The 27,649-nt window shown below is 59.5% G+C and overlaps 2 protein-coding genes across 3 annotated transcripts in view; both read right to left on the reverse strand.

Moving 5' to 3' along the window:
• Nucleotides 1-17: 17 nt before the first annotated feature.
• On the reverse strand, nt 18-6,298 carry SLC31A2 (solute carrier family 31 member 2). 2 transcript variants are annotated; one of them, XM_065695512.1, is made up of 5 exons: nt 6,177-6,298; nt 2,793-2,859; nt 2,091-2,252; nt 1,457-1,625; nt 18-729 (listed from the first exon to the last, which is right to left on the reverse strand). In XM_065695512.1, exons 4-5 carry the CDS (start codon nt 1,621-1,623, stop codon nt 561-563), a joined length of 336 nt encoding a protein of 111 aa, XP_065551584.1. In that variant the 5' UTR covers nt 1,624-1,625; nt 2,091-2,252; nt 2,793-2,859; nt 6,177-6,298; the 3' UTR covers nt 18-560. The 2 variants fall into 2 exon arrangements, with proteins under 2 accessions (XP_065551584.1, XP_065551583.1); XM_065695511.1 differs by lacking the exon at nt 2,091-2,252.
• A 1,193-nt stretch (nt 6,299-7,491) lies between these two features.
• Nucleotides 7,492-27,649, reverse strand: part of LOC136022349 (collagen alpha-1(I) chain-like) — an 83,558-nt gene continuing 63,400 nt past the window's right edge. The window contains exons 17-65 of the mRNA XM_065695508.1: nt 27,535-27,579; nt 27,329-27,382; nt 26,947-26,991; nt 26,666-26,719; nt 26,135-26,179; nt 25,519-25,572; nt 25,035-25,142; nt 22,677-22,730; nt 22,317-22,370; nt 22,069-22,113; nt 21,463-21,516; nt 21,177-21,221; nt 20,675-20,728; nt 19,952-20,005; nt 19,722-19,775; nt 19,520-19,573; nt 19,360-19,413; nt 19,130-19,174; nt 18,799-18,843; nt 18,366-18,473; nt 18,062-18,115; nt 17,742-17,795; nt 17,514-17,567; nt 17,175-17,282; nt 16,792-16,845; nt 16,392-16,499; nt 15,635-15,688; nt 15,468-15,521; nt 15,199-15,252; nt 14,805-14,858; nt 13,891-13,998; nt 13,669-13,722; nt 13,542-13,595; nt 13,253-13,306; nt 12,764-12,817; nt 12,531-12,584; nt 12,327-12,380; nt 11,719-11,772; nt 10,692-10,745; nt 10,564-10,617; nt 10,361-10,414; nt 10,221-10,238; nt 10,005-10,058; nt 9,780-9,842; nt 9,330-9,495; nt 8,973-9,079; nt 8,671-8,751; nt 8,265-8,453; nt 7,492-7,853 (exon numbers count right to left, since the gene is read on the reverse strand). Coding sequence (XP_065551580.1) covers nt 7,704-7,853; nt 8,265-8,453; nt 8,671-8,751; nt 8,973-9,079; nt 9,330-9,495; nt 9,780-9,842; nt 10,005-10,058; nt 10,221-10,238; nt 10,361-10,414; nt 10,564-10,617; nt 10,692-10,745; nt 11,719-11,772; nt 12,327-12,380; nt 12,531-12,584; nt 12,764-12,817; nt 13,253-13,306; nt 13,542-13,595; nt 13,669-13,722; nt 13,891-13,998; nt 14,805-14,858; nt 15,199-15,252; nt 15,468-15,521; nt 15,635-15,688; nt 16,392-16,499; nt 16,792-16,845; nt 17,175-17,282; nt 17,514-17,567; nt 17,742-17,795; nt 18,062-18,115; nt 18,366-18,473; nt 18,799-18,843; nt 19,130-19,174; nt 19,360-19,413; nt 19,520-19,573; nt 19,722-19,775; nt 19,952-20,005; nt 20,675-20,728; nt 21,177-21,221; nt 21,463-21,516; nt 22,069-22,113; nt 22,317-22,370; nt 22,677-22,730; nt 25,035-25,142; nt 25,519-25,572; nt 26,135-26,179; nt 26,666-26,719; nt 26,947-26,991; nt 27,329-27,382; nt 27,535-27,579 — 3,249 coding nt within the window. The 3' untranslated portion in view covers nt 7,492-7,703. The remainder of the gene's footprint in view (nt 7,854-8,264; nt 8,454-8,670; nt 8,752-8,972; nt 9,080-9,329; nt 9,496-9,779; nt 9,843-10,004; nt 10,059-10,220; nt 10,239-10,360; nt 10,415-10,563; nt 10,618-10,691; nt 10,746-11,718; nt 11,773-12,326; nt 12,381-12,530; nt 12,585-12,763; nt 12,818-13,252; nt 13,307-13,541; nt 13,596-13,668; nt 13,723-13,890; nt 13,999-14,804; nt 14,859-15,198; nt 15,253-15,467; nt 15,522-15,634; nt 15,689-16,391; nt 16,500-16,791; nt 16,846-17,174; nt 17,283-17,513; nt 17,568-17,741; nt 17,796-18,061; nt 18,116-18,365; nt 18,474-18,798; nt 18,844-19,129; nt 19,175-19,359; nt 19,414-19,519; nt 19,574-19,721; nt 19,776-19,951; nt 20,006-20,674; nt 20,729-21,176; nt 21,222-21,462; nt 21,517-22,068; nt 22,114-22,316; nt 22,371-22,676; nt 22,731-25,034; nt 25,143-25,518; nt 25,573-26,134; nt 26,180-26,665; nt 26,720-26,946; nt 26,992-27,328; nt 27,383-27,534; nt 27,580-27,649) is intronic.

A 27,649-nucleotide genomic window follows, 5' to 3' on the forward strand; every position in this document is an offset into this window, starting at 1 on the left:
CAATGCAAGGCAGGAGCTGAATCACTGAGATGGTTTTATTAAAAGGGGTGTCCCGAAGCAGCAGCAAGAGGCCCCCAGACAGCAGCTTCCCCTCAGCATGGCCACAGCCTGGGGGCTGCTCCCACCCCATCCCTGAAGCACTGGGAGGGGGGGGCCCAGCAGGACCCCCGGTTCTCCCTAGAAGGCACTGTGTGAAGAGGGGCTTGGTGCAGGGCAGCGCTGGGCAGGAGGGCACAGGGGTGCCAGTCCCCTATGTCCCCATCACTGCACCGTTCCCACTGCAGCCAGGATGAACCTTGCAGTGGTGGGGGGAGGAAACACTCAGCACCCCCCCATCATCATCACCCAGCCAAAAGCTCCCTGAGCGCTGGGGGCAGCCACCAATGAACGGTGGCCATGGGGCTCCCCTTCCCCAGCAATACCCACCCTGAGTTGGGCCAGGCCCCACAGCAAGTCCCTGGGTGCTGCGTCCTGCACAGCACAGGAGGAGAGACCCAGCAAAGTGACAGCAGCAATTCCAGACAAAGAGCAGGAAGTGTGGAGCATCCCGAGGGAAGCGACTAACCCCGACCGAGCAGGGGGTACACCACGAAATAGCCCAGCGTGGAGCCCGCGATGGCCCCAAGGAAGATCCAAGCGTTGTAGGACATCACCGCTAGCATCACCATGTAGCCCAGCACCACCTGCACCACATGGAACAGCGTCTGACCAACGTGGTACTGAAACCATCTGTGGAAGAACCATAGAATCACAGTGGTTTGCGTTGGAAAGGACCTTAAGATCATCCATTTCCAACCCCCTGTAATCATAAAACCAATCAGGTTGGAAAAGACCTTTAGGATCACCCCGTCCAACCATTCCCCAGCACTGCCAAGGCCACCACTAACCCATGGCAGTGAGGGCCTTGTCTACATGGTTTGAAAAAACCCATAAGCAAAGGGCTGCGGCAGCTGGAAGCTTCCCCCTTACCCTGCCGGTATCCCGGAGCATCCAGAGATGGGTTTGGGAAGTGGAGCGAGGGATGGGGGCTGCAAACAGCAGCGCAGGGGGAAATCCTGCTCCAAAGGATACTGGCAGTAAGAGCATCCTCAGGCATGGCTTGGGATTAATACAAGAGGAAAAACCCATGGCTTGGCTCCAAAGGTGGGAAGGGAAAGCCTGGGTCAGCCTTGCCGGGGTGCCTGAGCCCATTCCCAAAGCACAGGGACCCTGCTGCACGATAGCTCCTGGGGGAATGTGATCCTTTACTAAGCTGAAACCACCCTGGATACCTCCCAAAGGACCCACACGGGGCAGGATACCCCTGGGGCCACCTCCTGAGGCTGTCCCACCCCTCGCTGCGAGCTCAGCACTCCAGGGCTGGCTCTTTCCAGCCTCCCTCCCTCGCAGGGGGCCACATCCCCATCCCTGATCCCCCCCCCCAGCCCGAGCAGGGTGCGAGGGGTCCCTGTGGTACCTGCCCTGCGTGGGGCTGGGGGCCCCCTCCTCCGGCTCCAGCAGCGGGTCCTGGCTGAGGCTGGGGGGCAGTGCCTGCAGCGCCCGCCGCAGCAGCACGGCCTTGCCCATCTTGATGGCTTCATAGAGCATGGAGAGCAGCAGGATCACCAGCACCGAGAGCACCATCCCTGCGGGGAAACACCCACGGGCATGCGCTGGTGTGGGGGGAGAGGTGGTGGGAACCGGCACAAAGTGCTTGGAATAGCGCTTGGACATTGCCCCATCCCTGGCAGTGCTCAAGGCCAGGCTGGACACAGGGCTTGGAGCAAGCTGCTCCAGTGGAAGGGGTCCCTGCCTGTGGCAGGGGTTGGAGCTGGAGGAGCTTTAAGGTCCCTTCCAACACAAACCATTCTACAACATCCATGGGATAAAGTGGAGGGAATGGGCTCCCAGGTTGGTGAAGCATTGGAAAATGGTGTATTCAGCCCAATTCCTCCCTCTAAATTCCTAGGGAGTATTTCTTTGGAAGGGGATTGCTCTGAAAAGAATCAGCATCTTTGCACCGACTCCACTACAAAAACTGGGGGCTATAATGTGATTCTGGGATAAGAAAAGGAAAACAACCAGAAATGGGAAGCTGATCCAACACTGACCTGTGGGGGCTGGCAGGGCTGGGGGGGGTGATTCCAACACCTCCCTGTTTGCTGCTCTTGCGTTGGGAGGATGGAGCCTGCAGTGCCCTGAGCTCTGCCCTGAGCCCTGCACACAGTAAGGGCCCCAGGGTTAATGCTGCGGGGTCCTGCTCTTCACTGCTCCTGACAGGAGTGCAAAGCTGCTCTTCAGTTCTGTGCTCCACGTCCCTTCTTCCAGGTGGAGAGCACAGGCAGTGGCGCATGGATGGATGCATGGACGGACGGATGGATGGATGCATGGATGGATGGATGCATGGATAGATAGATGGACAGACAGATGGATGGATGGATGCATGGATGGATGCATGGATGCATGGATGGATGGATACCTGGATGGACGGACAGACGGATGGACGGATGGATGGATGCATGGATGGATGGATACCTGGATGGACGGACAGATGGATGGACGGATGGATGGATGCATGGATGGATAGACGGATGGATGCATGGATGGATGCATGGATGGATGGATGCATGGATGGATGGATACCTGGATGGACGGACAGATGGATGGACGGATGGATGGATGCATGGATGGATAGACAGATGGATGGATGCATGGATGGATGGATACATGGATGGACGGACAGACGGATGGACGGATGGATGGATGCATGGATGGATAGACAGATGGACAGTGTCTCGGGGCTGGCAGCCTACCTGTGGGGGTGTGGACACTCCAGAAGTCAAACAGCAGCACTGCCGTATCCGAGAAGTAGAAGGACATCTGGAAGAGAGGCCAAGGAACTGGCTTAGGGTGATGGGCACAGGGCTTGGGGCACCTGCGTCTTCAGCAGGTCCATGCAACATCCCCATCCCATCCCCCAGGGCTGAGACCCGCTGGGGATTTACCCAGTGCTGCAATCGGTTTTTCCAGTTTCTGGAATGGGAAGAGGAACTTGAACTGAAAAATGAGAGTCACACTGAGCAGGCTTAACTGTGCCCTTGACTTCCTGCACCAGGTCCTGCGCGCGTCTGGACTGGTGAGAAAAACCCAGTGAGCACTGCCAGGGATGGGGCAGCCACAGCTTCTCTGGGCACCCTGTGCCAGCGCCTCAGCACCCTCACAGAGAAGAGCTTCTGCCTAAGAGCTCAGCTCAGTCTCCCCTCGGGCAGGTTCAAGCCATTCCCCTTGGCCTGTCCCTACAGGCCCTTGTCCCAAGCCCCTCTCCAGGTTCCCTGCAGCCCCTTTAGGCACTGGAGCTGCTCTCAGGTCTCCCCTTCAGGAGCCTTCTCTTCTCCAGGCTGCCCCAGCCCAGCTCTCTCAGCCTGGCTCCAGAGCAGAGCTGCTCCAGCCCTCGCAGCAGCTCCATGGCCTCACTCCAACAGCTCCATGTCCCATTCTATGACTGCAAGAGATGAGCCAAGGCTTCGTTACCCCAGATCTGAGAAGCGAAGGTCTGTGGGAGGCAGACAGAGGCTGGTGGACACCATCCACAGCCTGATCACAGCCACCCTTTGCTTCCATTTGCCTCCCGGGGGTTTCTCTGCTGAAGCACCCAGAGCCACAAGTGCAACCGCCTGACCAAGGGCTGGTCCAGGGACGCCTCCGTGGCAGAGCAGCATCGGTGCAAGCCGGGATCTCCAAAGGCATCAACCCACTTTCCTTATCACACTGAAACAGGAGGAGCAAGTACTGCTGTTGTGTAAAGAGCCCTCCCACAGAGCTGGCACCGCGCTGGCAAGCCCTGCTTGGTTTCATCATCAAAAACCAGGACTTTTGTGGGGTTTTTCTCCTCCCGTTGGTGAACCTCTCCAGGGAGTGTTCGTGGGGCTCGTGCCCTCCCCTCTGCTGTTACCCCGTTACTGACACCAGCAGATGCAGCCAACAGGACGGGCCTTGGCCAGAAATACCATCCAACAACCGGGCGTCCACGCTGCAACTGGCTCTAATTACACCCTTTGGCCAATCCTCACCCTTGCACATTACCATATATAATTGGCTCCCAGCTTTAAGCTTCCTTTGGCAACAGATTGATGATAATTAGATTTAAATAAAGCTATTTCTCCTCTACAGGTTTCACCCACAAGTCCGAAGCACCTTGTAAGGAGCAGGTAACTACTCCAGCAACAAGGGAACACAAGTGATGGGCAGAAGATCCCTTCTGCTGCCCCAGGTGCCTGGGGTGAAGCGAGGTCTTCAGGTACCCAGTGTGGCTGTGAGGCCAAAACGCCTCTTGCCTAGTGAGATGCTACAAGAGACCTGGAGAGGGGCTTGGGACAAGGGCCTGTAGGGACAGGCCAAGGGGAATGGCTTGAACCTGCCCGAGGGGAGACTGAGCTGAGCTCTTAGGCAGAAGCTCTTCCCTGTGAGGGTGCTGAGGCGCTGGCACAGGGTGCCCAGAGAAGCTGTGGCTGCCCCATCCCTGGCAGTGCTCAAGGCCAGGTTGGACACAGGGGCTTGGAGCAAGCTGCTCCAGTGGAAGGGGTCCCTGCCCGTGGCAGGGGTTGGAGCTGGAGGAGCTTTAAGTTTCCTCCCAGCACAAACCAGGCTGGGATTCTATGAAAACACAAACCCAGGCTGCCTGGCACATCCCAACCTGCTGCTCCAGTCCAACTGGGATACCCGGCCCTGCACACTGGGATGAGCCTGTAGGAACTGCAGCTCATTGACCCCTGGCTCGCAGAGCAGCATGGGAAGCAGAACACTGCCACAGGGTGCCCAAGCTGCAGCCCCACGCCGGGGACACAGTGTCCTGGGGAGGATGCTCCAAGAGCTGCTGTGAGCCACCCTGGGCACCTTGCAGGGGGCTGGTGGCAGGAAACTGGGGGGACCCAGTAGCCTGAAACATCACCCAGTGACGATCAGCAAGGGCCCACGTGCCGGTACAGGCTGGGGGTGACCCGCCGGAGAGCAGTTCAGCTGAGAGAGACCTGGAACTGCTGGTGGCTGATCAGTTCAGTTGACCATGAGCCAGCCCGTGCAGCCAGGAGGGCCAACAGCATCCTGGGGTGCATGGGGAGCAGTGTGGCAGCAGGTCCAGGGAGGTGATTCCTCCCCCTCTACTGACCCTGGTGAGGCCACATCTGGAGCACTGCATCCAGTGCTGGGCTCCTCAGTACAAGACAGACAAGGAGCTGCTGGAGAGGGCCCAGTGGAGGCCACAAGGATGCTCAGGGCTCTGGAGCATCTCTGTGATGAGGAGAGATTGCGGGAGCTGGGCCTGGGTAGTCTGGAGAAGAGCGGCCAGAGAGGGGATCCCATCAGTGCAGATCAGTATCTCAAAGGCGGGTGCCAGCAGGATGGTGCCAGACTCTTTCCAGTGGTGCCCAGCGACAGGATGAGGAGCAATGGCCATAAACTAAAACATGGTAAGTGTCACCTCAACATGAGCAAGAACTTCTTTACACTGAGGGTGTCCGAGCACTGAACAGGCTGCCCACGGGGGTTGTGGAGTCTCCCTCTGGAGCCACCCCAAACCCACCCTGGACACGTCCCTGTGTGCCCTGCTCTGGGTGGCCCTGCCCTGCAGGGGTTGCACTGGATCATCTCCAGAGGTCCCTTCCTTCACGAGCGATGCTGGGATTGCGGGATCACATCTGAGCTCTGGGTGTGAAGTGGACCCACTTCGGGCTGATGGCTCAAGGCCGCTGCTGGGACGTGAGCTCCTGCCGCGAGTGCCTGGTGTGAGTCCAGTGCGGCGGCAGCCCCTCCATGGGAGATGGGGGACGGGACACGGAGGGAGAGGGAGATGGGTGAGGGGAAATGGGAGAGTGGGGACGGGGGAGCCTTCAGGGCGGGGATGCAGCAGCACGGGGCTGCGAGGATCAGACCGACCGGCTACGGACAGACACAGGCAGAGCTGTGCGCGGCTTGCCGGGGCCCCCGCTCTGTTCCAGCCCCGCTTAGGCTTGGGGCGAAGGGGGACCGGGGGCGAAGGGGAACGGGGAGGAGGGAACGGGTGATGCTCGGTCCGGCGGCCGCGGTGCGGGGGTCCCGGGTGTTCCCTGGGGCAGCCGGTGCCGCACCGGGGGGCCGCGGGCACACGCACCCCCAGCACACACCCGGCTCCCCCCGTCCCGTCTCGTCCCGTCCCCTCTCACCTGCATGGCGGCGGCGCGGGGCCCGTCCCGGAGCGGCTCAGCTCGGATCGTTCCCGTTCCGTTCCCGTTCCCGTTCCGTTCCCGACCCGTTCCCGTCCCGTCGCGGGCTCCTGACGTGCGGCGCGGGGCTTCCCGGGAGATGTAGTGCGGGGGGGCGGGAGCGTGTGACGGGAGAGGAGGAGGCTCCTGAAGGGGAGACCTGAGAGCGGCTCCAGTGCCTAAAGGGGCTGCAGGGAACCTGGAGAGGGGCTTGGGACAAGGGCCTGTAGGGACAGGCCAAGGGGAATGGCTTGAACCTGCCCGAGGGGAGACTGAGCTGAGCTCTTAGGCAGAAGCTCTTCCCTGTGAGGGTGCTGAGGCGCTGGCACAGGGTGCCCAGAGAAGCTGTGGCTGCCCCATCCCTGGCAGTGCTCAAGGCCAGGTTGGACACAGGGGCTTGGAGCAAGTTGCTGCAGTGGAAGGGGTCCCTGCCCGTGGCAGGGGTTGGAGCTGGATGGGCTTTAAGCTCCCTGCCAACACAAACCGGGTTCGGATTCTATGGATTCGGCATTGTTTGAACCACTCCATAGACAACTGTGCCCCCCAGGAAGCTCCAGCTGCTGCTCTCCCCATCCCCTGGTACAAGGTACCTGGCTGCCACTGCTCTGCTGGCACCCGCACCGACCCCCAGCCTCAGTGGCACACAGCAGGGCAGCCTGGACACGTGCTGCAGGGCAGAGTGAGCAAGCTCTGCCTTAGTCCCAGACCTGAAGGGTGCTGAGAAAACAGCACAAAGCCGGCTGAGATGCGGGGTTTCTGGGCTGTGAACCAGCACCTAGGCTTGGGTGCCTCATGTGACCCTCTGCCTGCCCGGGGCCAAGCAGCCCAGTGGTAGTGGGGTGGTAAGAGGCAAGAGAAACACTGCTGGGAACAGCAAATATAAAGTGATACCAGCGCTGCAGCACGGAGCCAAACAGCTCCAGTCCCTGCCCTTGCCTGACCAGAGCCTTGTAGCAGCCTTGCTATAGCAGCCCTCTGCCCTTCACAGGAGCTACAGACTCAAAACAGAGCCAGGACTTGGGGGGTTTTGCCTTTTTCACCCCTTTTTAGTACCTGACGGCTGGGAACAGGAGCAGAGAGCAGGCAGCAGTGCATGGACCTGCTTGCCTGGGCTGCCAGGCCTCCCCCTCAGCCCGATCCATGGATCTGTGCACGAAGGCAAAGCAAAGCCCTTTTCCTCCCAAGCTGGCAGTGCTGTTGCTTGGTTTCTCTTTAGCAAGGGGTTCCTGATGGTTCCAGTTTCGCGAGCCTCCCCCATCACTCATCAATCAGCACCTTCTCATGTATATAATATATATATAATTTATAGAGACATGACTTTTGTAAACAGCATTCTTCTACTCCAGAAGGGAAGCGTAGCCTGTGCCGTAACACAGCTACAAACAGGTATCTCCGGGGAGCCCATTGTCACTCCCAGCCACCAGCATGGCCCCAGCACGACAGTTCCTGGGTGGGGAGGGCACCGGCTCGGTTTGGGTGTCACCGGTTTCAGCTGAAGCAAACTGGTCCCACTGTGAAACCGAACTGGTGCGAGGCGTCTCCGTTGTGGAACACGGCCAGGTCCCGCAGCGGCAGCAGGGTCAGCTCCTCGCTGGCGAAGTGGAAGATGGTGTCGGTGATGGAGGAGTCGTTGTCCAGCTGAAATGAGCACAGGGGCAGCTGAGCGGCACCAAAACCCTGGTCTGGTGGCCTGAGGGACCCTCATGGCGCACCCGCTGCTCTGGGTGCTCCTTGATGCACCCAATGGCCAGGTCTCCATCCCCAGCTCCTCCAGGGAGGTTGCCTCTCCCTTGTCACCCTGAGACACCCCATTCCCTGCCATACCCCAGCCAGCTCCCCAGGATCGGCACCGCTCCTTGGTCCTAGGAAGAGGATGCTCTCCATCTCCATCCCCATCCCACCGCAGGAAGTGGATGCTCCCCATCCCCATCCCACCATAGGAAGCCTCACCCCGCCAGGTCTACCCCGAGCCCTGAGGGTGCAAACATGAGCCAAGGGGCAAATGCTGGGGAAGGGGCTCCATCTGGATGTGCCTGCAGGAGGGCTCACCACGCAGCCCTGCAGGCTGGCTGCATAGCTCTGCTCCCGGGAATCGGCCAGGAAGCGGATTTCCTTCTGAAGCTGGGGCTGGCCCTGCTCCGGGGCCGGTCTGCAGGAGTAGGAGACCTTCTGTGTGACCAGGCGGCTGTGCAGGCGCAGGAACCGGAGCTGCACTGCGCTGGCCCCTGTGTACTCCAGCTACGGGCAATGAGAGAGGAACTGGGTAGTGGGAGCTGCATGGATCTAACAGAGGAATCTGTGCTCCCCTCAGTTGAAAGCTGGGATTCAGCTGTCTCCTGAAGCACTGGTTTGGGTTTTCTTTGCACAGACAGCACAGCCCCTGTGCCTGGGCATTGCACAGGAGACCCCCAGCCCCATGAGATGGGCTTTGCATTGCATGGGGCTGGGTACTCACCAGGAAGCCCCCAGGCAGGGTGCTGAACCACTCGAAGGTGTTCTCAGAGGTGTAAGTGCTCAGCCAAGCCTTGATGGGGACCTGGGGGCAGTGGGGACCAGGTCACGCTGTCCCAGCAGGACAAGAAGCCAGCGATACCAAAGCTGTGCCTGCAGCCTGGTCACACACCACAACCAGGACCAGCTCCCTGTGACAACAGCAGCCACCACAGCAGGGGACCGGCCACACCGTCCCTTCTCCAGCCCCACCAACCTGTCGTTACTGGCCCCAAGAGGTAACACGGGGCTGAAGCTGCCCCGTACCTGGTTGTGGATGGGGGCTATGCAGGTCTCGCCCCCCGCTGTGAAGTTGCAGAAGGCCACCAGCGCATCCTGGGGGCTGCCCTGGTTGGGGTCGATGTGGTATTGCCCTGGAGGGAGGCAGAGGGGAGCTCCTGGCACCAGGGTTTTGGCATGGGCAGGATGCCACGCAGTGCCATCCCACCTCAGCTTGTGGTGTATCCCTAGCTGCAACCTCCATCCTCTTGGGATGCAGCCTGGCCGCTCCCCCGTTCCTCCAGGGATGGAACCCAATTGAGCTCACCCCCCACATCCTCATCCCCTGTTAATGCTGGTGTAACACTGCCTGGGTCTGGGGTCCCCCCGTGTGCACCCCAGTACCATCAGGGAGGTGAGGGTGAGCCAGCAGCAGCTCCTTGCAGGTGGCCGCCGGGTTGGCTTTGGTGCCATTGGGATGCTCCACAAGGGCTTGCAGCTCCTGGCTCAGGGTGTCCAGCAGAGCCCAGACCGCAGTGTAGTTCAGGTGGTTGGAGGGGTAAATTAGGTGCTAAAGGAAAAGGAAGGGACCTAACCAAGCTGATATTAGCCCCTCACTCTTATTTGGGTGAGGAACATCATCAGGAGCTCAGGGAGGAGCTGGGACATGCAGAGAACAAGTGTGGTGGGAGAGGGGTTAACCGTATCTGCTTGCCCTTTGTACAAGGGCCTTGCTCCCTGTGCACACAGGACTTAGAAGCAGTGGGACATGGGACACCATCAGTGTCAGTCCCTTCCCTCCCTCATGGCACCCATCAGAGCAGGGATGGGAAGCTCTTGTCCCCATGCACTCACCCGTAGCTCCTCCCTGGACAGCATCAGCACGGGTCCACTGGGGCCAGGGGGGCCGGGGGGGCCCTGTGTGACAATGACAATGCTGGTGACAGTGGCTGCTGCCCCTGAGCCCACCGCCACGCTCACAGCTCCTCCGATGGTGCCATCCCCATGCCATGGCACCCACAGCACTGCGGCACCAGGGACCCGTGTTCTGGCACAAGGGACATCGGGGGCCCCACTTACTGGCAGCCCTGGTGCACCCCTGGGTCCCGGCAGCCCTGGGAAGCCTTTCAGCCCCTGCCAAGGAGGAGGTGAGGAGGGAAGAGAAGCAAAGGGTGAGATGCTGCTGTGTGGAGCTGCACCCCAGGGTGCCCCCCACCCGCACCCCAGGGACAGGGCAGGAGGGGAGGGTGCCCATGGCAGGGCTGAGCCCAGCTCCAAGCTCTCCCCTGTACTCACTTTGGGTCCAGACAAGCCCTGGAAGAGAAGGACAAGGCCCAGGGGAGCAGGAGGCAGGCGGGATCAAAGCCCCATCCCAGCAGGATGCGATCCCTGTTGGGGAGCAAACCCCAAACCTGATGGGAGGGTGAAGGACTCACCGGTGTTCCTGGGGTGCCAGGGTGTCCCCATGTGCCGGGGGGGCCAGTGTCACCCTGCAAAGGCACCAGAGGAGGTCAGGGCATCCCCCAGCACGATGTCCACCTACAACATAGCCCCTTTCCCAGGCGGATTTGGCATGGAAAAATGAGGAGTTCACCCCAAATACTCATCTCATGGAGGTCTCCTTCCATTCTGCCCTTACCTGCTGTCCCTTGGGTCCTGGCCTTCCAGGGATGCCCTGGGGTCCCAGCTTGCCCTGGGAGACAGAGGTGTCACACAGGGTGACCAGGGACCAAGGCGAGGGAGGAAAAGAGCAAACCCTTCACATACCTTGAGGCCATCGTCCCCTTGCTGGCCCAGCTCCCCTGCGCTGCCCTTCTCACCCTGGGAGAGACAGGGAGAGCTTTGGTGGCAAAGAGAAGGATGGAAACCCCTCCAGGGACACCAGGCAGGGTGGGGGCTTTGCCCCAAGGGTGGGCATCAGAACCTTGCTCATCATCATCATCATCATCATTATCATCATCATCATCATCATCATCGTCATCATCATCATCATTATCATCATCTAGTTACTCATCAAATCAGTAGTCCTTCATTGGGTAGGCAATGGAGGCTTTGCTTGCTGCCTGACCCTGGCAGGAGGGGGACATTTCCCAAGGCCAAACATCTCCTGCCCTTCAGCAAGCAGCTGGAAATGGGCGATTTATGAAGAAAAACCCAAGCCCATCCTTTGTATTTGGTAGAATTCACTGTGCCCATAGCGGGGAAGGAGGGGGGTGATGGAGCATCTCCCTCTTCTGCTCAGCTGCGGGTCTGAAAGGCTTTTATCCCAGGCTGAAATAACACTCAGGAAAAGCCTCAGAAGTTCCCCAGACCTGCCCAGCTCTGTCCTTGCTGAGTGGCCTGGAGTGGGTGAGGAGCTCTCAATGCACTTAAAGCTGTATTTATTACCAGGGTTTCATTCTGCTGATGGCTGTGAGGAGCCATGGGCCCCCAGGGACTGTCTGTCCCTGATTTACAGCCTGGCAGCTGATGGATGGGGCCATAAAGATGGGCTTGGCCTCTCTGGCCAAGGTTGGATCCATCAGCGCATCAGTAATAGCACAGAGGAGGTACGTGCTTGTGCTGTGTCAGCATCCGTGCTAAGAGCAGGGATTAAACCGCCTGCTGCTGCTTGCAGCTCCAGGAGGATGGAAAATGCTTTGGAGAGAGTCTAAAGGTCCCAGCACCCAGGGACCTGGTGAGCAACCCCTGAAGATGCTGCTGAGATCAGGGGTCAGGAAGAGGGGGCACAGTGATGGCATCCAGCAGGTTAAATGCTGACCCCAGTGCTCAAGTGCTGGTACATGTCACCTACCTTGGGTCCTTTCAGGCCAGGGTCTCCTTTCATGCCCTTCAGCCCTGGAATGCCCTAAGGGAGAAACAGTGTGGTTCTGCATCACCCTGCGCTGAGCTGCTCCCGTTGGCAAGGAGCAACCTCGCCATGGCTGAGGATGCCACCAGGATTCCAGGAATTTCAGGCAGTTTTAGGAACTTGGAGGCAGCCTTAAAAACTTGAGATGTAGAAACTCTGAGGCCAGGCTGGACACAGGGGCTTGGAGCAAGCTGCTCCAGTGGAAGGGGTCCCTGCCCGTGGCAGGGGTTGGAGCTGGATGGGCTTTAAGGTCCCTTCCAACCCAAACCAGGCTGGGATTCTGTGATGCACTGGAAGGAAAGTGTTTGGTCTCCAGAGGAACTGATTGGAAATGATGTGATTTGCCTGACTGCACACAGACTGTGTGTAGCTGGGGTGAAACTGGGAAGGAGAAGGCAAGAGGAGGTGGATGAATGATGGATGGATGGAACACCTCAAAACTCGGCTCATTTTAAGTGAGTCTCTCCTTTGGCTGTCCATGGAGCTGGGTTGCACTGTGATACTTGGGGGTGGGCAGCTGGCACCCCAAAACCTCCCAACCTGATACTCACATGGGGTCCTTGGGGCCCCTGGGGTCCTTCCAGCCCCTTGCCACCTGGATGGCCCTGAAATGCAAAGGTGAGAGGCCCCGGCTGGTGTGAGCAGGGCAGGAGCGATGCTCTGGTGCTCAGGGAGAGCAGCCCATGGGGGTGTGGGAGACCTCCCTTGGGCTGGAAGGGGACACGGGGCCCTCCAGCCACATGATGCCAACCTACCTTGTGTCCCCGGGGTCCCCTCGGGGGCTGGGGGCCCGCCTTGCCTCGCTTGCCCTGTGAATAAAGAAAGCCTCAAGGGAATTCAAGCCTGCTAAAGGCACTAAGCTGGTTCCCCCGCATCCCCCTTGATCCCCTTCCAGGGATGCTGAGCTCCCAGCAAAGTCGGACCCCTCTGCAAGACCTCCAAGCATCAGCCTCCCATCACCCTCCATGGGGACAGCGGTGTCATTTACCCGTCTGCCAGCTTCTCCGGGGACTCCTTGTTGTCCTTCACGCCCCACATCACCCTGGGGGAAGAAAAGATGTGGGTCACCAGCGGCCTGGCCACATCCTGGACCAGGGAAGAGGGGCTGCTCTGGGACCCTGGGGATGGACACCAAGGCCATGGTGCAGAGCTGGCCAGTGAAGGGAAGTCCCCTGTGTCCCCCACAAGGGCACCTAAGCCAGGATGGAAGCAGACCTATAGGGCTGAACTGGGGAGACCTGCCAGCCCCTCACCCCAGAGCCAGCCAAGGCAGCCCAAGGGTGTCCAAGGGCCCTGTGTTTGCCAAGCATGGATGAGCAGTTGCCTTTATAGTGGGGAAAACCAGGTCCCCTTAGGGTGATTCATGCTGGTTTCTCTCCATGGACCACAAAGGGGTTGACCAGCTCAGGCTTGGCCACCCCATACCTGGTGGCTGCTCCCTCTCAGTGCCATCTGCAGAGGAGGATTTTGGAGGTACCTTTTCTCCTTTGCGGCCTTTCCACCCTTCAGGACCGGCTTGTCCAGGAGACCCCTAAAAACCCAAATGAGAAGGAAACCCCTCCGTAAGGATACTGCATCAGGGATGCCCCCTCTCACCTCCCTGCGTGCTCTTGCCCCAGTGTGCACAGGAGGATGCTCTAAGCTGGGATGTTTCGGTGGGAGCAGGAGATGCTGCCCAGGGGGGACATGGGCAGCATCCATTGCTGCAGCAGGGACATCCCAGCATCCCACTGCCTGTGCCAGGAGCCCAGCTCCATCCTGCTCACCATTGGTCCCGGTACTCCTGGCTCACCCGGCTCTCCTTTCGCACCTGCCAGGCCCTAGGAAGGAAACCAGTAATCAACCCAATGCTGACCAATAAGCTCCAGATTTATCCATTGGGGCAGCACTTACCTCAGTGCCGCTCAGCCCTGTGGCTCCAGCTTCACCCGGTGGCCCCAGAGGACCCTGAGTTCATTTGGGGACAGAACAAGAGACTGGCATCAGCTCTGGGTTATTTGTAAGGCAGGAGGGCAAGTACAAGCCACTGCCTTGCACCAGGGTCTGCAGTGGGGTTGTTCCCCCAGGGACCGCGTGCCAGGGATGGCCCCATGGCAGAGCTGCAGTTGCTGTTACCTGCTGGCCTGGCTGCCCCTTGGCACCCACCGATCCTCTGGCTCCTTGGTGCCCGGTGTATCCCCGCAGGCCGGGGGCACCCGCCAGCCCCATGGCACCCGCTGCGCCCTGCAGTGCACATACAGACCATGCACCCATTGCACCCCAGCCCAAACCTGCCTAGAGCTGGGGCCGAGGAGCTGCACCTTGGGGGGCTTCACCCAACAGTAGCTCCGTAAATGCTTGTATTCCTGGGGTTTGTTCCACGTGCCAACTTATCCCAGCAAAGTAATCACACAAATTAACCACAAAACCATGGAATGGTTTGGGTTGGAAGGGACCTTAAAGCTCCTCCAGCTCCAACCCCTGCCACGGGCAGGGACCCCTTCCACTGGAGCAGCTTGCTCCAAGCCCCTGTGTCCAACCTGGCCTTGAGCACTGCCAGAGATGTTAAGGACTTGTCCTGCCTGGGCAGAGCAGCACTGCAGCATGGCAAAACAAGGATGCAAATGGGATTTATCCTGCAGCGGAGTGCAGGCATCACTAATACAGCTGTGGCTCTGTGCATGGCAGGGCATCCAAAGGCAGCTCCCCTGCCCTTACTGAGCCCTGCAGAATTGCTTTGGGAAGGCAGAGGAGGAGGAAGCCAAACACCCTGGACCTGCCTCAGGCAGGCTCTGAGAGCCAGGCGTTAACTGCACAATGGTGTGGCACTTCTGCAGTGTTTAACAGCTCTATTAAAGTGCCTTTATGGAGCTTTGGCTCTGGGGAACGATGACTCAGGTACAAACCCATTGCAAAGCAGGACCTGCAGCAGAGCTCCCTTTGTGGCCATCCCCGGGGTGAGGCACAGCCCCAGCCCCAGGCTCTGCGGCTCAAGGTGCCACCAAACCTCTTTCCCAGGGAGGTTTTGCATGGTCAAGACCAGTACTTACCACTGGACCGGGTTTGCCGGCGTCTCCCTTGGGTCCATCATCTCCGGCAGGTCCCTATGGTGATGGTGGGGATTTAGAATGAGCCTGACACCACCCTGTGCTTCCTGCTCGGGTGTTTTAACCCTTGTACCACGTTCAACTGGCCAAGGCACATGCCCGGGCAGCACCTGAGCAGTGAACGTGCTTTGATGGCAGGGATGATTTTGAGAGCATCTGAGCACCTCCTGGGAGTCAGTGCCAAGAGTGAGGCATTAAAACCCCTCCTCGCTCCTGACCCCTGGCCTGGCCAGCTACGGGGCAATAAATCCTTTGGGTCTGGTTTGTGTTGGAAGAGGTGAAGTGCGAGGGAAGCCTTTGGCAGCTCCCAGCTCTACAAGAGCTCAGGTATCAGTACCTCTGGTCCTGCAGCACCAGCGGGTCCAGGCATGCCCTGTGGTCCTGGATCTCCCTGGGGAAGAAGCAGGAACAGCTCTGTCCCCAGAAAACCCCTTCCTTGCCTTGTTGGCTTTGGATCTCAGGTAGGGAGGGCCCCATAGCAGGTCCCATAGGCCACCAGCCTGCCCAGATCTGACCCAGCTCCTCCACCACAACCAGACCTTGGGCAAAGGGTAGGAAAGGGCACTTCACCCAGAGATGAGGGCTGGAGCCATCACCCCACGGTACCTTCACTCCTTTGGGACCATCGGGTCCAGGAGCACCTCGAAGACCCATCCCACCCTGTTCAGGGCACAAGCAAAGGAGTCAGCCCTGCCCAGTGCTCCCAGTCACATGCGTGTCCCCTGCCAGGTCCGTGCTTGGCAAGAGGGGAGGAGGGACATGCTGTGACTCACAAACCGTCCTCTGGCTCCTGCGGGCCCCACGTCTCCGCTGACACCAGCCTGGCCCTGGGACACAGAGGGAGAAGTGCTCAGCATTGACCCAGACTGCCCAGCAAGGCACAGACAGCATCATGGGGCTGTTTGTATCGGAAGGGACCTTAAAGCTCATCCAGCCCCAACCCCTGCCACGGGCAGGGACCCCTTCCACTGGAGCAGCTTGCTCCAAGCCCCTGTGTCCAACCTGGCCTTGAGCACTGCCAGGGATGGGGCAGCCACAGCTTCTCTGGGCACCCTGTGCCAGCGCCTCAGCACCCTCACAGGGAAGAGCTTCTGCCTAAGAGCTCAGCTCAGTCTCCCCTCGGGCAGGTTCAAGCCATTCCCCTTGGCCTGTCCCTACAGGCCCTTGTCCCAAGCCCTTCTCCAGGTTTCCTGCAGCCCCTTTAGGCACTGGAGCTGCTCTCAGGTCTCCCCTGCAGGAGCCTTCTCTTCTCCAGGCTGCCCCAGCCCAGCTCTCTCAGCCTGGCTCCAGAGCAGAGCTGCTCCAGCCCTTGCAGCATCTCCATGGTCTCCTCTGGACTCACCCCAACAGGCCCAAGTCCAGACAATCCTCATGTGCCAACAAGACCCAACACTGGGGTCCTGCCCATGAGACACAGCACTCCCGAATCACGGAGCTTTGCCAGTTCCCAGCACTTTCTATGCTGTGGGTGCCAGGCTGGGGTGCACTGGGAGCCTGGTGGGCTGAGGCAGCCCCTCTCTATGTACTTGCCAGCAAACCTTCGTGTCCCTTCTCTCCTTTATGGCCTTGTCCTCCACGTTCCCCTGTAGTGGCTCCTGGTCCTGGTGCTCCAGGAAGGCCCCTGGGGCCAGCGTCACCCTGCTCAGGGATGGAGACAGAGGTGCCACCACAAAGAAGAGAAAGGAATAGCAGCAACGTGAGCTTCAGCTTGGAGATGATGTTTCACCCTCTCACTGGGTGCTGCAGACACGTTCACTATAGGGTGCTCAGGTGACGCCAGGTCTGAGCCCTGCATTTCCAGGGGTCCTCAGCCATGGGGACACCCCTGTCCTGCTTCAGCCCCCACCATGGCAAATGGAGCAGTGGAGGCTGAGCAGGCTGTGGGTGTCCCTGAGCTGCTTCAAGGAGGGACACAGATGGAGGCACTCACCTTCTGCCCCTGTGGTCCTGGCTCGCCCGTGTTTCCAGCATCACCAGCATCGCCCTGCCCGGAGGGGAAGTACAGCATCAGATCCAGCACCTGCTTCCCAGCTCCATCCCAGGGGGGTTAAAGCTGAGCTCTGACTTCCAGGGCCTTCTGAACCCTCCCCTGGTTGGGATCTCGGTGCTGGTGGCCCCACAGCTTTACCTGCACCAGGCAGTCACCTATAGCCACAACCCACACTAGCCCAAAGGAGCAAGTGAGGACACAGCAGCCAAGCAACACCTCATCCAGCAAAGGGACCCCAAAGCATCAGCTCCCTCCTTCAGTGGGGCATCTCAGCCTGTCTGGGGCAGAGCTGCAGCTCTCCAAAGCTGGTGGCACTCACGTACCTCCTTGCCTGGCTCTCCACGTCTCCCTGGTGGCCCCTCGGGCCCATCTTCCCCTGGCTCCCCAGGGTCTCCTCTGATGCCTGGAGCTCCAGCGGTCCCTGCCTCTCCCTGGGCAGGATGAAGACAGCCGGGATGATTCTGGCTCTGCCCATCATCATTTCCCACCACCCCAGATTGCCTCGCGCCAGGCACCCAAACCATGCCCAGCAACATAAACCTATGAGCATGCTGGGGGTGGGTTTCAAGCCACCCCGACATGGTCCTTGCCCACCCCTGCAGCAGCGGGGCCAGGCAAGCCCAGTGCCACCGGTATCACCCCAGCTCCCAGCAGGGACTGACCCGCTCGCCTTTGGGCCCCGGCTGCCCCTCTGCTCCCGGTGGTCCCGGTGGTCCCTGGGGAGGAAGCACAGAGCCCGGCCCTGCCATGGGTTGTTCACTGAGCCCTTGGCTCAGCTTTAACCTTCTGGTTTCAGTGAGGATCAGAAACCTCCTCCCTCCATTCCCCATCCTTGGAGAAGGTGCGCAGGGAGAGATGGGCTGGAGCAGCCCAGCTCCTCGGTGATGTACCTGCTCTCCGTCCAGCCCGCTGACACCAGCATCCCCAGGATGTCCCATGTCACCCTGCCAGAGGACACAGGCATTAGGACAGGTCCCTCACAGACCTTGCTGTCCTGGACACCCAGTGTCTGCAGGAGGGCTGGCAAGGCTCTTTCCCACCTTGCACCGCACATGTATCCCCATCCCGAGGGGAAAAGCCAGTGGCCAAAGTGGGAGCAGTTCCCCTATAGCCCTGGGGAGGATTCTGCACTTTGAGCAAGCAGAGCGAAGCCAGGGCTCTGCCTGCCTGGGCAGATCCTGAGGAGCCAAACCACCTTCCCCATCCTTACCTTCTCTCCTCTCATCCCTGAAGGCCCTTCTGGTCCATTTGGACCTTCCCGGCCCTGCAGACAAACAACCCATGTCAGCAGTGAGGCTTTGCTTTTACTCGGGAGGGCTCTGCATCTCCTAAGCATGGATCTGGGATGCCCCAACACACCACAGGCAGAGAAGCCATGAATCAGCTTCCCTTCCTCTTCCCTTTGCTTCCTGCAGGAGCTTCAGGGAGCTCCAGCACAATTCCTGCACCCCATCCTACCGGCTGAGGGAGGAGGTTGTGTTGGGAGCGATGGAAGGAGCCGCATCTGCACTCACCGGGTACCCAAACGGACCAGCAGCACCAGCAGCTCCAGGAGCCCCTGTTTCTCCTGCTGAGCCAGACTTTCCGGGAATGCCGTCGATCCCCCGTGTACCAGGAATGCCCTGCAAGGCCAAAAGGCCTCTTAAGCACCCAAAACACAGCACAGGGTGCAGGGAGGGCAGTGCCAATGGGAGCTCCATGCCCAAAGCAATTGGTCCACCGTGGTACCACCTAAATGTGGTGGGTACTGGTGCCTCAGCACTGTGGGTGCAGGAGGGCACTTCTGTCCCCCTCCCTGGTTGTCACCACCCAGCTACCCAATGCAGGGTCATTCTCTGCCCCACAACCAGCCCAGGGACGAAGCTGCCTCCAAAGGGGACACCTATCTTTCATCCCACCCAATCTCAGCCTACAGAGCATCTCTGCCGGTACAGCTTTCTTACTTACAGGCAGCCCTGGAAGTCCTCGAGGACCTGGGTCTCCCATTCTGCCCTGAAACAAGAAGGGTGCTCAGCAGCATGGTCATGGAAAAGGGACACAGGGGATCCCGAGCTGGGTGTCCTTGCACCGTCCACTTGTGCCTGGGTCACCTCAGTGGTGTCTGTGCAGCATCAGGACAAACCCAGCCAGCAAGAAGCAGGACCAGGGTCCTGCAAAGGGTTCCAGGATCCATGCTGCCAATGCTATAGGTAGCACATGGTGTGTGTTATAGAGTGTTGCCCATCTGCAGGCAGAGGGAGAGGAGCAAGACAAGCTTGGGAAGCACAGGAAGCCCTACCTGAGAGCCAGGAGGACCTCGTGGACCAGGAGGACCTGGCAGGGCCTGGGGAAGAAAGCACCATCAGAGCCCCACACGCATCCCTGACTGCTCCCCTCTCCCCAATGTGCAGCCCATTGATGCCTGTGGCAAAGATTTCCCATTTCCCATCCTCAGCCCAGCAAAGGTGACTTTGCTCAGCGCTTCTCCAGCGGGATGGAGTTAATGGGGATGGCAGCATCAGCATTCACCTTAGGGCCAGCTTTTCCTGGGAATCCCGGTGGGCCTTGGGCTCCCCTTTCTCCCTGTGAGGAGACGAGAGATTTTCTTTGCTCCCTGTTTCCAAAGGCTGAACTCCCACCCCTGCGCATCCCCTCACTGCTGTGCTGGTGCTGGGTCTCCCAGCCCTACCTTGTCCCCCCTGCGCCCTGGCCTCCCACGGTCACCAGCAGGTCCTGGGTAGCCCTGGGGAGAGCGTGGTGTTAAGAGGGGTTGTGAGGAGGTTGGGAGGAGGAGGATGCTGAGGCTGAGCCCAGGGAAAGGCAGGACCCCAGCACTGCAGGAGCCTTGGGAGCCACCCCGAGCCCTGCTGCTGCCTGGGGCTGTCACTTACATAGGTGCCAACAGGTCCTTGTGGCCCCCCCGAGCCAGGCTTCCCAGGCAGCCCCTGCCAGGCAAGAGGAGGCATCAACAAACCTCTGCTCCTGGGATGCTCCCGGGCATCTTCTCACCCTTGGTGTTCGCATCTGAACTCCCAAAGTCCCTCCGTGTGTCCCCATGGGAGCCAAGAGCCTCTCAGGGCTGTTCATCACCATCACTGCTCCAACCAGCCCCAGCTCTCACCTTTGGGCCCAGGGAACCCGGGTCTCCGTCAGGTCCAGGTTTTCCCAGAGAGCCCTTTGGAAACATTAGGGAAGGAGGTGTCATGGAGGTGCTGAGATGAGACCAGCCCCACCAAGCCACCACTGCTGCCTCTGTGCTCAGGGGTGGGCAGCACTTGGTCCACACTGCCACCATGGCCTGTCCTGGCGGCTCCTGCACATCAGCACCCCATGGCTGGCTCTCTGGTGGGGTTGCCGCTAGGGAAGGTGATAATTCCACCCTTGGGATCATTGCGAAGCCCAGCCGAGAGCGGGCTCTAAGGGAGAAGCTCTTCCCACTGCAGGAGCTGCTCTGGGTCTCCGAGGACAAGGGACTGTCCTTCCTGAACCTGTATCACCATTTCCACCTGGGATGGAGCAAGCTTTGATCCCCTCCCAGGACCACCGGTGCGTGAAGGGTTTCCAGGGGCTGCCATCCCCATGGAGACCCCGGGAAGCTGTGAAGTCCCTTGGACAGGCTGAATCTCTTGGGAAATGATCCTGCTCTGCCCCAGCTATTTCTGCCATTGAGTCTTTTTAATGTGTTTTAACAAGACATTAAGACCAGGTCCTCTGGATGCCCTGATTCCCTGCTCATTCCCAAGGTGGAAAAGTCTCATTTCCCCCACCAGTGGCACCAGCTCTATTGACTTCCCACCTAAGAAAATGCAGAGTTCATGCAGAAGGGACATTATTGTGTCCTTACTATGGATCCAGGAGGTCCTGCGTGCCCATAGGGCCCCTGCAAGCCAGCAGAACCCTGCAGGAAAGGACAGAAGACGAGTGATGGAGGGAAAGCAGGAGGGATGGAGATGCTGTCTCCTGGCATGGTCCAACACCAACCCAAACCAGAGAGGGAAGTGCCAGGGTTTATTTCCTTTTGCATTTCAGAACAAAGATTAACAGATACCAAAAATCCTACAGAAGGGAGAACTTGCCACCAGCCCAGGCTTTGTGCTGGCCCTGCTTTGGACAGCTGCATCAGGGATGAGAAATCATTTTGCAATGGGACCATTCCTTCTCCTTCACCCCCTAGCACTATTCTCAGCAGGTCCCTGCCCTAGAGGAGAACCTTTTGGCTGATCTTGCTCCATCAGGCCAAACCACCTCTTGCCCTCCATCCCACCCACATGCTTTTGAGGCACATCCCAAGGGGATCAAACTGAGCAAGGGGAACAGGAATCAGCCATCCATGCAGCTCTACTCACCGGTGCTCCCCTCCTGCCTGCGCTGCCAATGGTCCCTGGGTGACCCTGCAGGACAAGCAGGTGATGATGAGGATGGGGAGGCAGAAGCAGCCTCTCCCAGTCCCACCACAGCAACCCAGTGCCTTGCCATCATGGCAAGGTCCAACACAGTGTCAAGACCTTGACCCACATGGCCATAGGGATGATGGGGTTGGGATGTTCCCCCCATCCCCATTGGGCTCAGCTCCCTGTCTCAATACAACCCACCGCTCCAGCCCTTGTCAAGTACAGAGTGTAGGATGGGAACCTGTGTACCAGGCTTTCCTTCTGTGCCTTCTGCTCCCGGGATGCCTCGCGAGCCCTGGAAGGAGAATCTCATCTCAGGAAAGCAGAGACCATGGCAGGAATCATCCACCCGAGAGCCTCCCTCCAGTACTGAACGGTGGCACATCCGCAGTGGAATGGTCCCCAGGGTGCTGCTCTACCGAGCCAGGGGCTCATTACTGCACAGCTCATCCCCACACAGCTCCTCCCTGCTCCATCCCACCTTCGGATGCTGTCGCCGGGAAATAGCACGAGTGTGGGAGGAAACCCGTTCCCACCACCTTGACCTTGCTTTTCCACCCCTTGCCCCAGCTATTTATTCCTTCACCAGACACGACTCTGGATGACAGAGCTGGCTTTAAAAGCTGTTATTTCCTGCATTTCCTATGCTGGGCGTTAAGAGGGGAGTTGTGGTGTCAGAACACTCCATGCAGGCTGCAAAAGCTGCTTGTTCCCAGCTTATCCTTCGCAAATTCCCAAGCAGAGCCAGCCGCTCTGAGCCAGCCACATCCCAGGATGCTGCTTCCCAAGAACCAGCTTCCCTAAACCAGTGCTAATGGCACCACAGGGACATGGGTCATCTACTTACAGGCAGCCCCGGGACTCCAACCAGCCCACGCTGACCCACACGGCCCTGCAAAACAGGAGTGTTAAGAAAACCAGCTTCTACCAGCAATAAACCTGCAGACGTGGGGCAAAACTGGTGCCTGGAGATGCTGTGGCTCAGCCCCAACACAGCCCAAGCCACCCAGTGAGGGGTCTCCAAAGTGGTTTCAGTCTCCCACAGCCAAAGATGCTCCAAGATGCAGTGCTGAGTATCAGTGCCCCATTACTTACCCGGGTTCCCCGTGGTCCTGGGGGTCCCCTGGGGCCATCAGGTCCTTGGCTTCCCTAAAATTCACACAGAGGGATGCACAGTCATTTTAGGCAATGCTGCAGGTGTCCCCCAGCGTCTCCACCATGGTGAGCACCAAAGGGATGCATCCAACCACCTTGGCAGGTCAGTGCATGGCTGTTGTTTGCGCAGGGATGCAGTGCATGGGGTGCAGGGTGCCAAGAGGCTGGATCGTGATGCTGTGCCCTGGCTGGAGGGACCCATGCTGGAGCTGATGGGTAGGGTGGCCTCATCCCTGTCCTGCACCCCAGGATGAGCACAGCCCATGAGAACCAGGGCCCACAGTGAACACTGGCACTGACCTTGGGTCCCTCGCTGCTGTTCAGCCCCACTGGGCCAATCTGCCCTTCTTCCCCCTGCCAGGAGAGAGGACAGGAGTCAGCAGGGTAAATGCAGGCCCTGCTCCCCTGTCTGCTGCCCCAGCCACCATCCATCCCTGCCTTGTGCAGGGGAGAAGTGTGGCTGGTGGTGACACCAGTTGAATAGCAACGTGACCTGGGGCACCAGTTGAGCTTCGGGGTGGGGATGGGGGCTTCCCCTGACCCCAGAGTTATCATAAAATCATGGTTTGGGTTGAAGGGACCTTAAAGCTCATCCAGCTCCTGCCACGGGCAGGGACCCCTTCCACTGGAGCAGCTTGCTCCAAGCCCCTGTGTCCAACCTGGCCTTGAGCACTGCCAGGGATGGGGCAGCCACAGCTTCTCTGGGCACCCTGTGCCAGCGCCTCAGCACCCTCCCAGGGAAGAGCTTCTGCCTAAGAGCTCAGCTCAGTCTCCCCTCGGGCAGGTTCAAGCCATTCCCTTGGCCTGTCCCTACAGGCCCTTGTCCCAAGCCCCTCTCCAGGTTTCCTGCAGCCCCTTTAGGCACTGGAGCTGCTCTAAGGTCTCCCTGGAGCCTTACAAAACTGGCCAGGGGAGCTCAGTGGGTCGGTGTTGGCCCAAAACAACCCAGATGAATAGTTCTGGTTCCTGCTGATGGAATGAAAGGCAATTGAAGGGACTGATGCGTGGACGCCCCTGCCTGCTCCGTTACAGCCCAAATCCCAGCTCCAGCCCGGTGCTGTGCGGCAGCAGAGGAGTCAAGCTGCATCTCCATCTCCCGGAGAGCTGGAGGATCTGCTTCTCATCCCGAATAGCAAATGTGAGAGCAGATCGAGGCAGGCATCCCCAGCATCCCCCGAGGGGGAGGGCAGCACTGGCAGGGGGATGCTGCAGACCAAGATGGAGGGTGGGAAAATATCATCCCCCCTTTTCCTTCTTCTGGGAATCTGGAAGCCACCGAGATGCGCAGCCAGCCTGGCTTTGGTTCCAGGCACAAAGGCTGATCTGTGGCTGGGCTTGTCCATCCTGACAGGTCACTCGGAGCACGCAGAGCAGGAAGAGGCACTCTAAATACAGTGCCTTGTTTCCGTGGCTCCCTGGTGCTGCTGAGATCGGCTCCTGTGTCTGGTGATGATCAGGGCTGAGAGCAGCAGCACAGACCTGAGAGCTGGCAGGAGTCAGGGATGAGCATCAGGTCAGGAGAGCATCCCACGAGCTCCCAATATCCCTGCGCTGACCTGGAGCAGTGGGAACCCTGCAAAGGTGCTTGGGCAGAGGCAGCAGAATTGAGCTGCCCTTGGACCTGCTGGAAATCAATCCCCTGCCTAAAGCTGCCCCCTCTTTGCGCTGCTGGACCCACGTGCTCATTCCATAGAGCCACAGAGCCACAGAACCAATGGGGTTGGAGAAGCCCTTTAAGCTCATTCAGTCCAACCTTTCCCAGCGCTGCCAAGGCCACCACTGACCCATGGCACTGAGGCCTCGTCTCCACGCTGTGTGAGCACTTGCAGGGCCGGTGCCTGCAGCCCTGCCCTGGGCAGCCTGTTCCAATGCCTGAGCACCCTCTGGGGCAGGAATTGTTCCTCAGCTCCATCTGAACCTGCCCTGGGGCAGCTTGAGGCCGGTTCCTCTTGTCCCATCCCTTGCTCCTTGGGAGCAGAGCCCAGCCCCTCCTGGCTCCATCCTCCTGTCAGGCACTTGTAGGGAGCCATCAGGTCCCCCCTGAGCCTTCTCTTCTCCATCTGAACCCCCCAGGTCCCTCAGCCGTTCCCCATCACACTTGGGCTCCAGGCCCTGCACCAGCTCTGTTGCCCTTCTCTGGCCCCACTCCAGCACCTCAATGCCTCTGCTGTAGTGAGGGGCCCGGAACTGAACACAGGATTTGAGGTGCAGCCTCACCAGTTCCTCACATTGATGGGGTCAGTGATGGGGGTGCACCTGGAGGGGTCTGGTGCAGCCAAGTCAAAGCTGTGTTGGTGTCAAGCACCCCAGGGATGCTCTTGGAGCAAAGCTCCCCATGACCAAAGAGCACAGAGGGAGATGCCATTAAGGGGCTTCCGTAGTCCACACCGGCTCCCACCACCCCAGCCAGCACAGAAGGACCAGCACTGCTGCCTGCTGGGCTTTCAGCTGGGGACAGCCCAGAGCCTTCAGCCCACCGGAGGAGGGAGAGGCAGAGCAGGTTGGCAGAGATGCCCGGGGTGCTGGATGGGAGCTGGGACTGGGAAAGAGGGATTCTGGGCAGGCACCGAGACACAACATCCATCGCCCAAGTGAGGAGTGGTGCACTATGAGCATCCCTCAGGGCTGTCCCCTCCCCACACCAGCCTCAGCACCTACCTCTGGTCCCTGGGGCCCCGCTGCTCCTCGGGGGCCCGGGAAGCCCTGCAAACCGACCTGGCCTCGGATCCCTGGGGGTCCTTTTGCTCCTTGTGCTCCACATGGACCCTTGGAGGAATAAGACACAGCCAGGGCTTGAAACAGCCGCTTCCTAGGGCAGGAACCCCTGAGAGCCCATCGCTTGCTGCCCCCTCTGCACACCCAGCCTTTGGCATGGGGCTGCTGTGGGTGAGCACCCCACAACCCTCCTCAAGAGCACCCCTGGGGCAGCGGCTATGGGGCAATACATCACTTTTGGACAGCCAAAGGAAGCCAGAGCAGGGAACAGGGATGAGGGGTGGCGGTGGGTGGGATCGAGCACAGCCTGAGCTGCCCAGCTCTTACAGCCCGCAAAAGCCCTCTGGTCCCTGAACAACCACAGCAACCCCCATCCACCAGCTGGAACAGCAAAAGGGATGCCCCCACCAGCCCACGGATGTGGTACCTTGTGTCCTTTGTCTCCCAGGTCCCCCTTGGCTCCAATCGGACCTCGAGAGCCCTGCAGGAGCAGCAGAGAGGAGGATGCATCACGAAGCCCTGTTGTGCCCCTCCTTGCAACCAAAGCGTGCTGTGACCTGGCTCTGGCCTCAAAGGGAGTCAGCTTTGCCCAGCTTAGTTCAGGGCTTCCCTCCCAGAGGATGTTTCAGAGCTAGGAGCAGGTACGTCTGCATCTCCTCATAGTGGGGGGGTCTCGAGGTTCTGGTTCCTTCACCCCCAAACCCTTCGTGCCCCCAGCACCCTGTGCCAGTGCCCCCCAGCTCCCTGCCTGCAGCAGCGGGTGGTGGCAGCACAGGTACAGCACGAGGGTGACGAGCACCTTGTCCTCATTGCTGTGGCCTTTGACACAGGCCAAAGCAGCCCCACTTCCCTCGTGCCTCAGACAGCATCTCAGGACACACTGAAAGCTCCTTATTACAAAGCTCTGCCTCCCCCAGTGGCACTTGCCAGCTATTCCATAGTCAAGTCTAAACACAGGCAAAGGATTTGGAGCTGGAGCTTTGGGCTGCTCTAACACGGTGCTGCTGCATCCCAAGCAAGGGTGGCATGGGAGCATCACTCACCCGCTCTCCTTGGGTGCCTTTGGAACCTGGCAGGCCAATAAACCCCTTCAGAGAGACACAAAATGCAGGTTACAAAGGGGAACTCGTGGGGGTGATGCGCTGGGGGTTCAGCATATGAGAAGCAAATCATGGAATGGTTTGGGTTGGAAAGGACCTTACGATCAGGGGCCATGCTCTGTTGGGATGCTGAGGGGCAGGAGGGGGGAAGCCCAGGCTGCCCCAGCCTCCTTATCCATTGGAAAGGGCAGCTCAGCACCCTTGGGTGCACCCAATTGTGCACCAGGGAAGGGACAGGCAGGGCTGGCACTGGGGCATCTCTGCTGATAAACCCATAGGAAAGCAGCAACTCGAGGTCGCTGCAAGCAGCACTCAGAGGAGCTTTGGGGTTTGGGGATGAGCAGCGTGGCCATGGGGATGTGGCATCACCCCCCAGCCCTTGTGCCATAGGAAGCTGGGGGTGTGGGGGGAGCAGAGCATCCTCCCGCAGTCAGGCAGCATCCTGCACCCCCTCACCCGCTCCCATGGACTCACCACAGGCCCCTCCTGTCCCTGCTGTCCCCTCACCCCGGGGACACCGTCTGTGCCCTGCAGGAGGAGAGCTGGCATCAGGTCACACGTGATGGGCAGAGAGATCCCATCCCCACCGCGTCCCCTCCCCGGCTGCTGGGGACCTGCAGGCTCCATTGGGGAGCTCTGCAGCACTTGATCCCCTCCACATCGAGGGCCAGGACACCTCGACCCCACCTCTCAGGTCCCTCCAAGCCCAGGTTTCATCCCCACAAAGTCAAAGCGAGGCAGCAAGATGCTCTTACAGGGTTTCCTTTGGGACCAGCAGATCCCTCCATCCCGGCTGGACCCTGAGGAGAAGCAAAGGCGATGGGTGGTTTGGGATGCTGCTCACTATCCCGCTCTGCAGATGAGACCCCAGCCCATAGGAACCCTGCCCAGGGCCCCAGGAGCTGCCTGTCACACTGTAGGGATCACGTCCCCGTCAGCTCACCCGAGCACCCTGCCCATGTAACACAAACCTTCCCATCCATTCCCACCCCCCCAGGGGGCCACAAAGACCCTTGGGGACCAGGATTTCACAGCCATTTGCAAGGCACAGGGAGGGCAAACCCCACAGCTCCTTCCTTGCTTAGCAAGTGAATGGAGGTACCCACAGCTTAAAGACAAGGGACAGCACCCACTTACCTGCGTGCCCCTGGGGCCGGGGGGGCCCCGCCTGCCCTGCAAGCCCTGTGGTCCCTGCAAAGCAGCAGGGGTGAGGAGATGCTGTTAGAATCAAAGCCCTGCTCCCATCGTGCAAAATGAGATCAGAGCCCCACTGATCTGTGAGCAGACCCCATCCTGGCACCCCCAAGACCCCGCATCCCCAAGAGGTTTGCTCATGTACATACCTGGGGGCCACGGGGGCCAGGCAAGCCAAGAGGACCCATTTCTCCCTGTGGACAGAGCAAGGGATGGACAGGATGAGTGCAGTGGCTGGGACATCCCAAGTAGCAAAGGATGGGA

Source organism: Lathamus discolor, chromosome 15, assembly GCF_037157495.1.
Source record: "Lathamus discolor isolate bLatDis1 chromosome 15, bLatDis1.hap1, whole genome shotgun sequence".
Classification (NCBI taxonomy): Eukaryota; Metazoa; Chordata; class Aves; order Psittaciformes; family Psittacidae; genus Lathamus; species Lathamus discolor.

What these genes read in the sequence shown, in the direction of transcription:
- SLC31A2 (XM_065695511.1), bottom strand. An exon ending in GAGTGTCCACACCCCCACAG is followed by an intron (nt 1,626 to 2,792) that starts GTAGGCTGCCAG and finishes GTTTCCCCGCAG; the next exon opens with GGATGGTGCTCTCGGTGCTG. An exon ending in CCCAGCCCCACGCAGGGCAG is followed by an intron (nt 730 to 1,456) that starts GTACCACAGGGA and finishes GTTCTTCCACAG; the next exon opens with ATGGTTTCAGTACCACGTTG.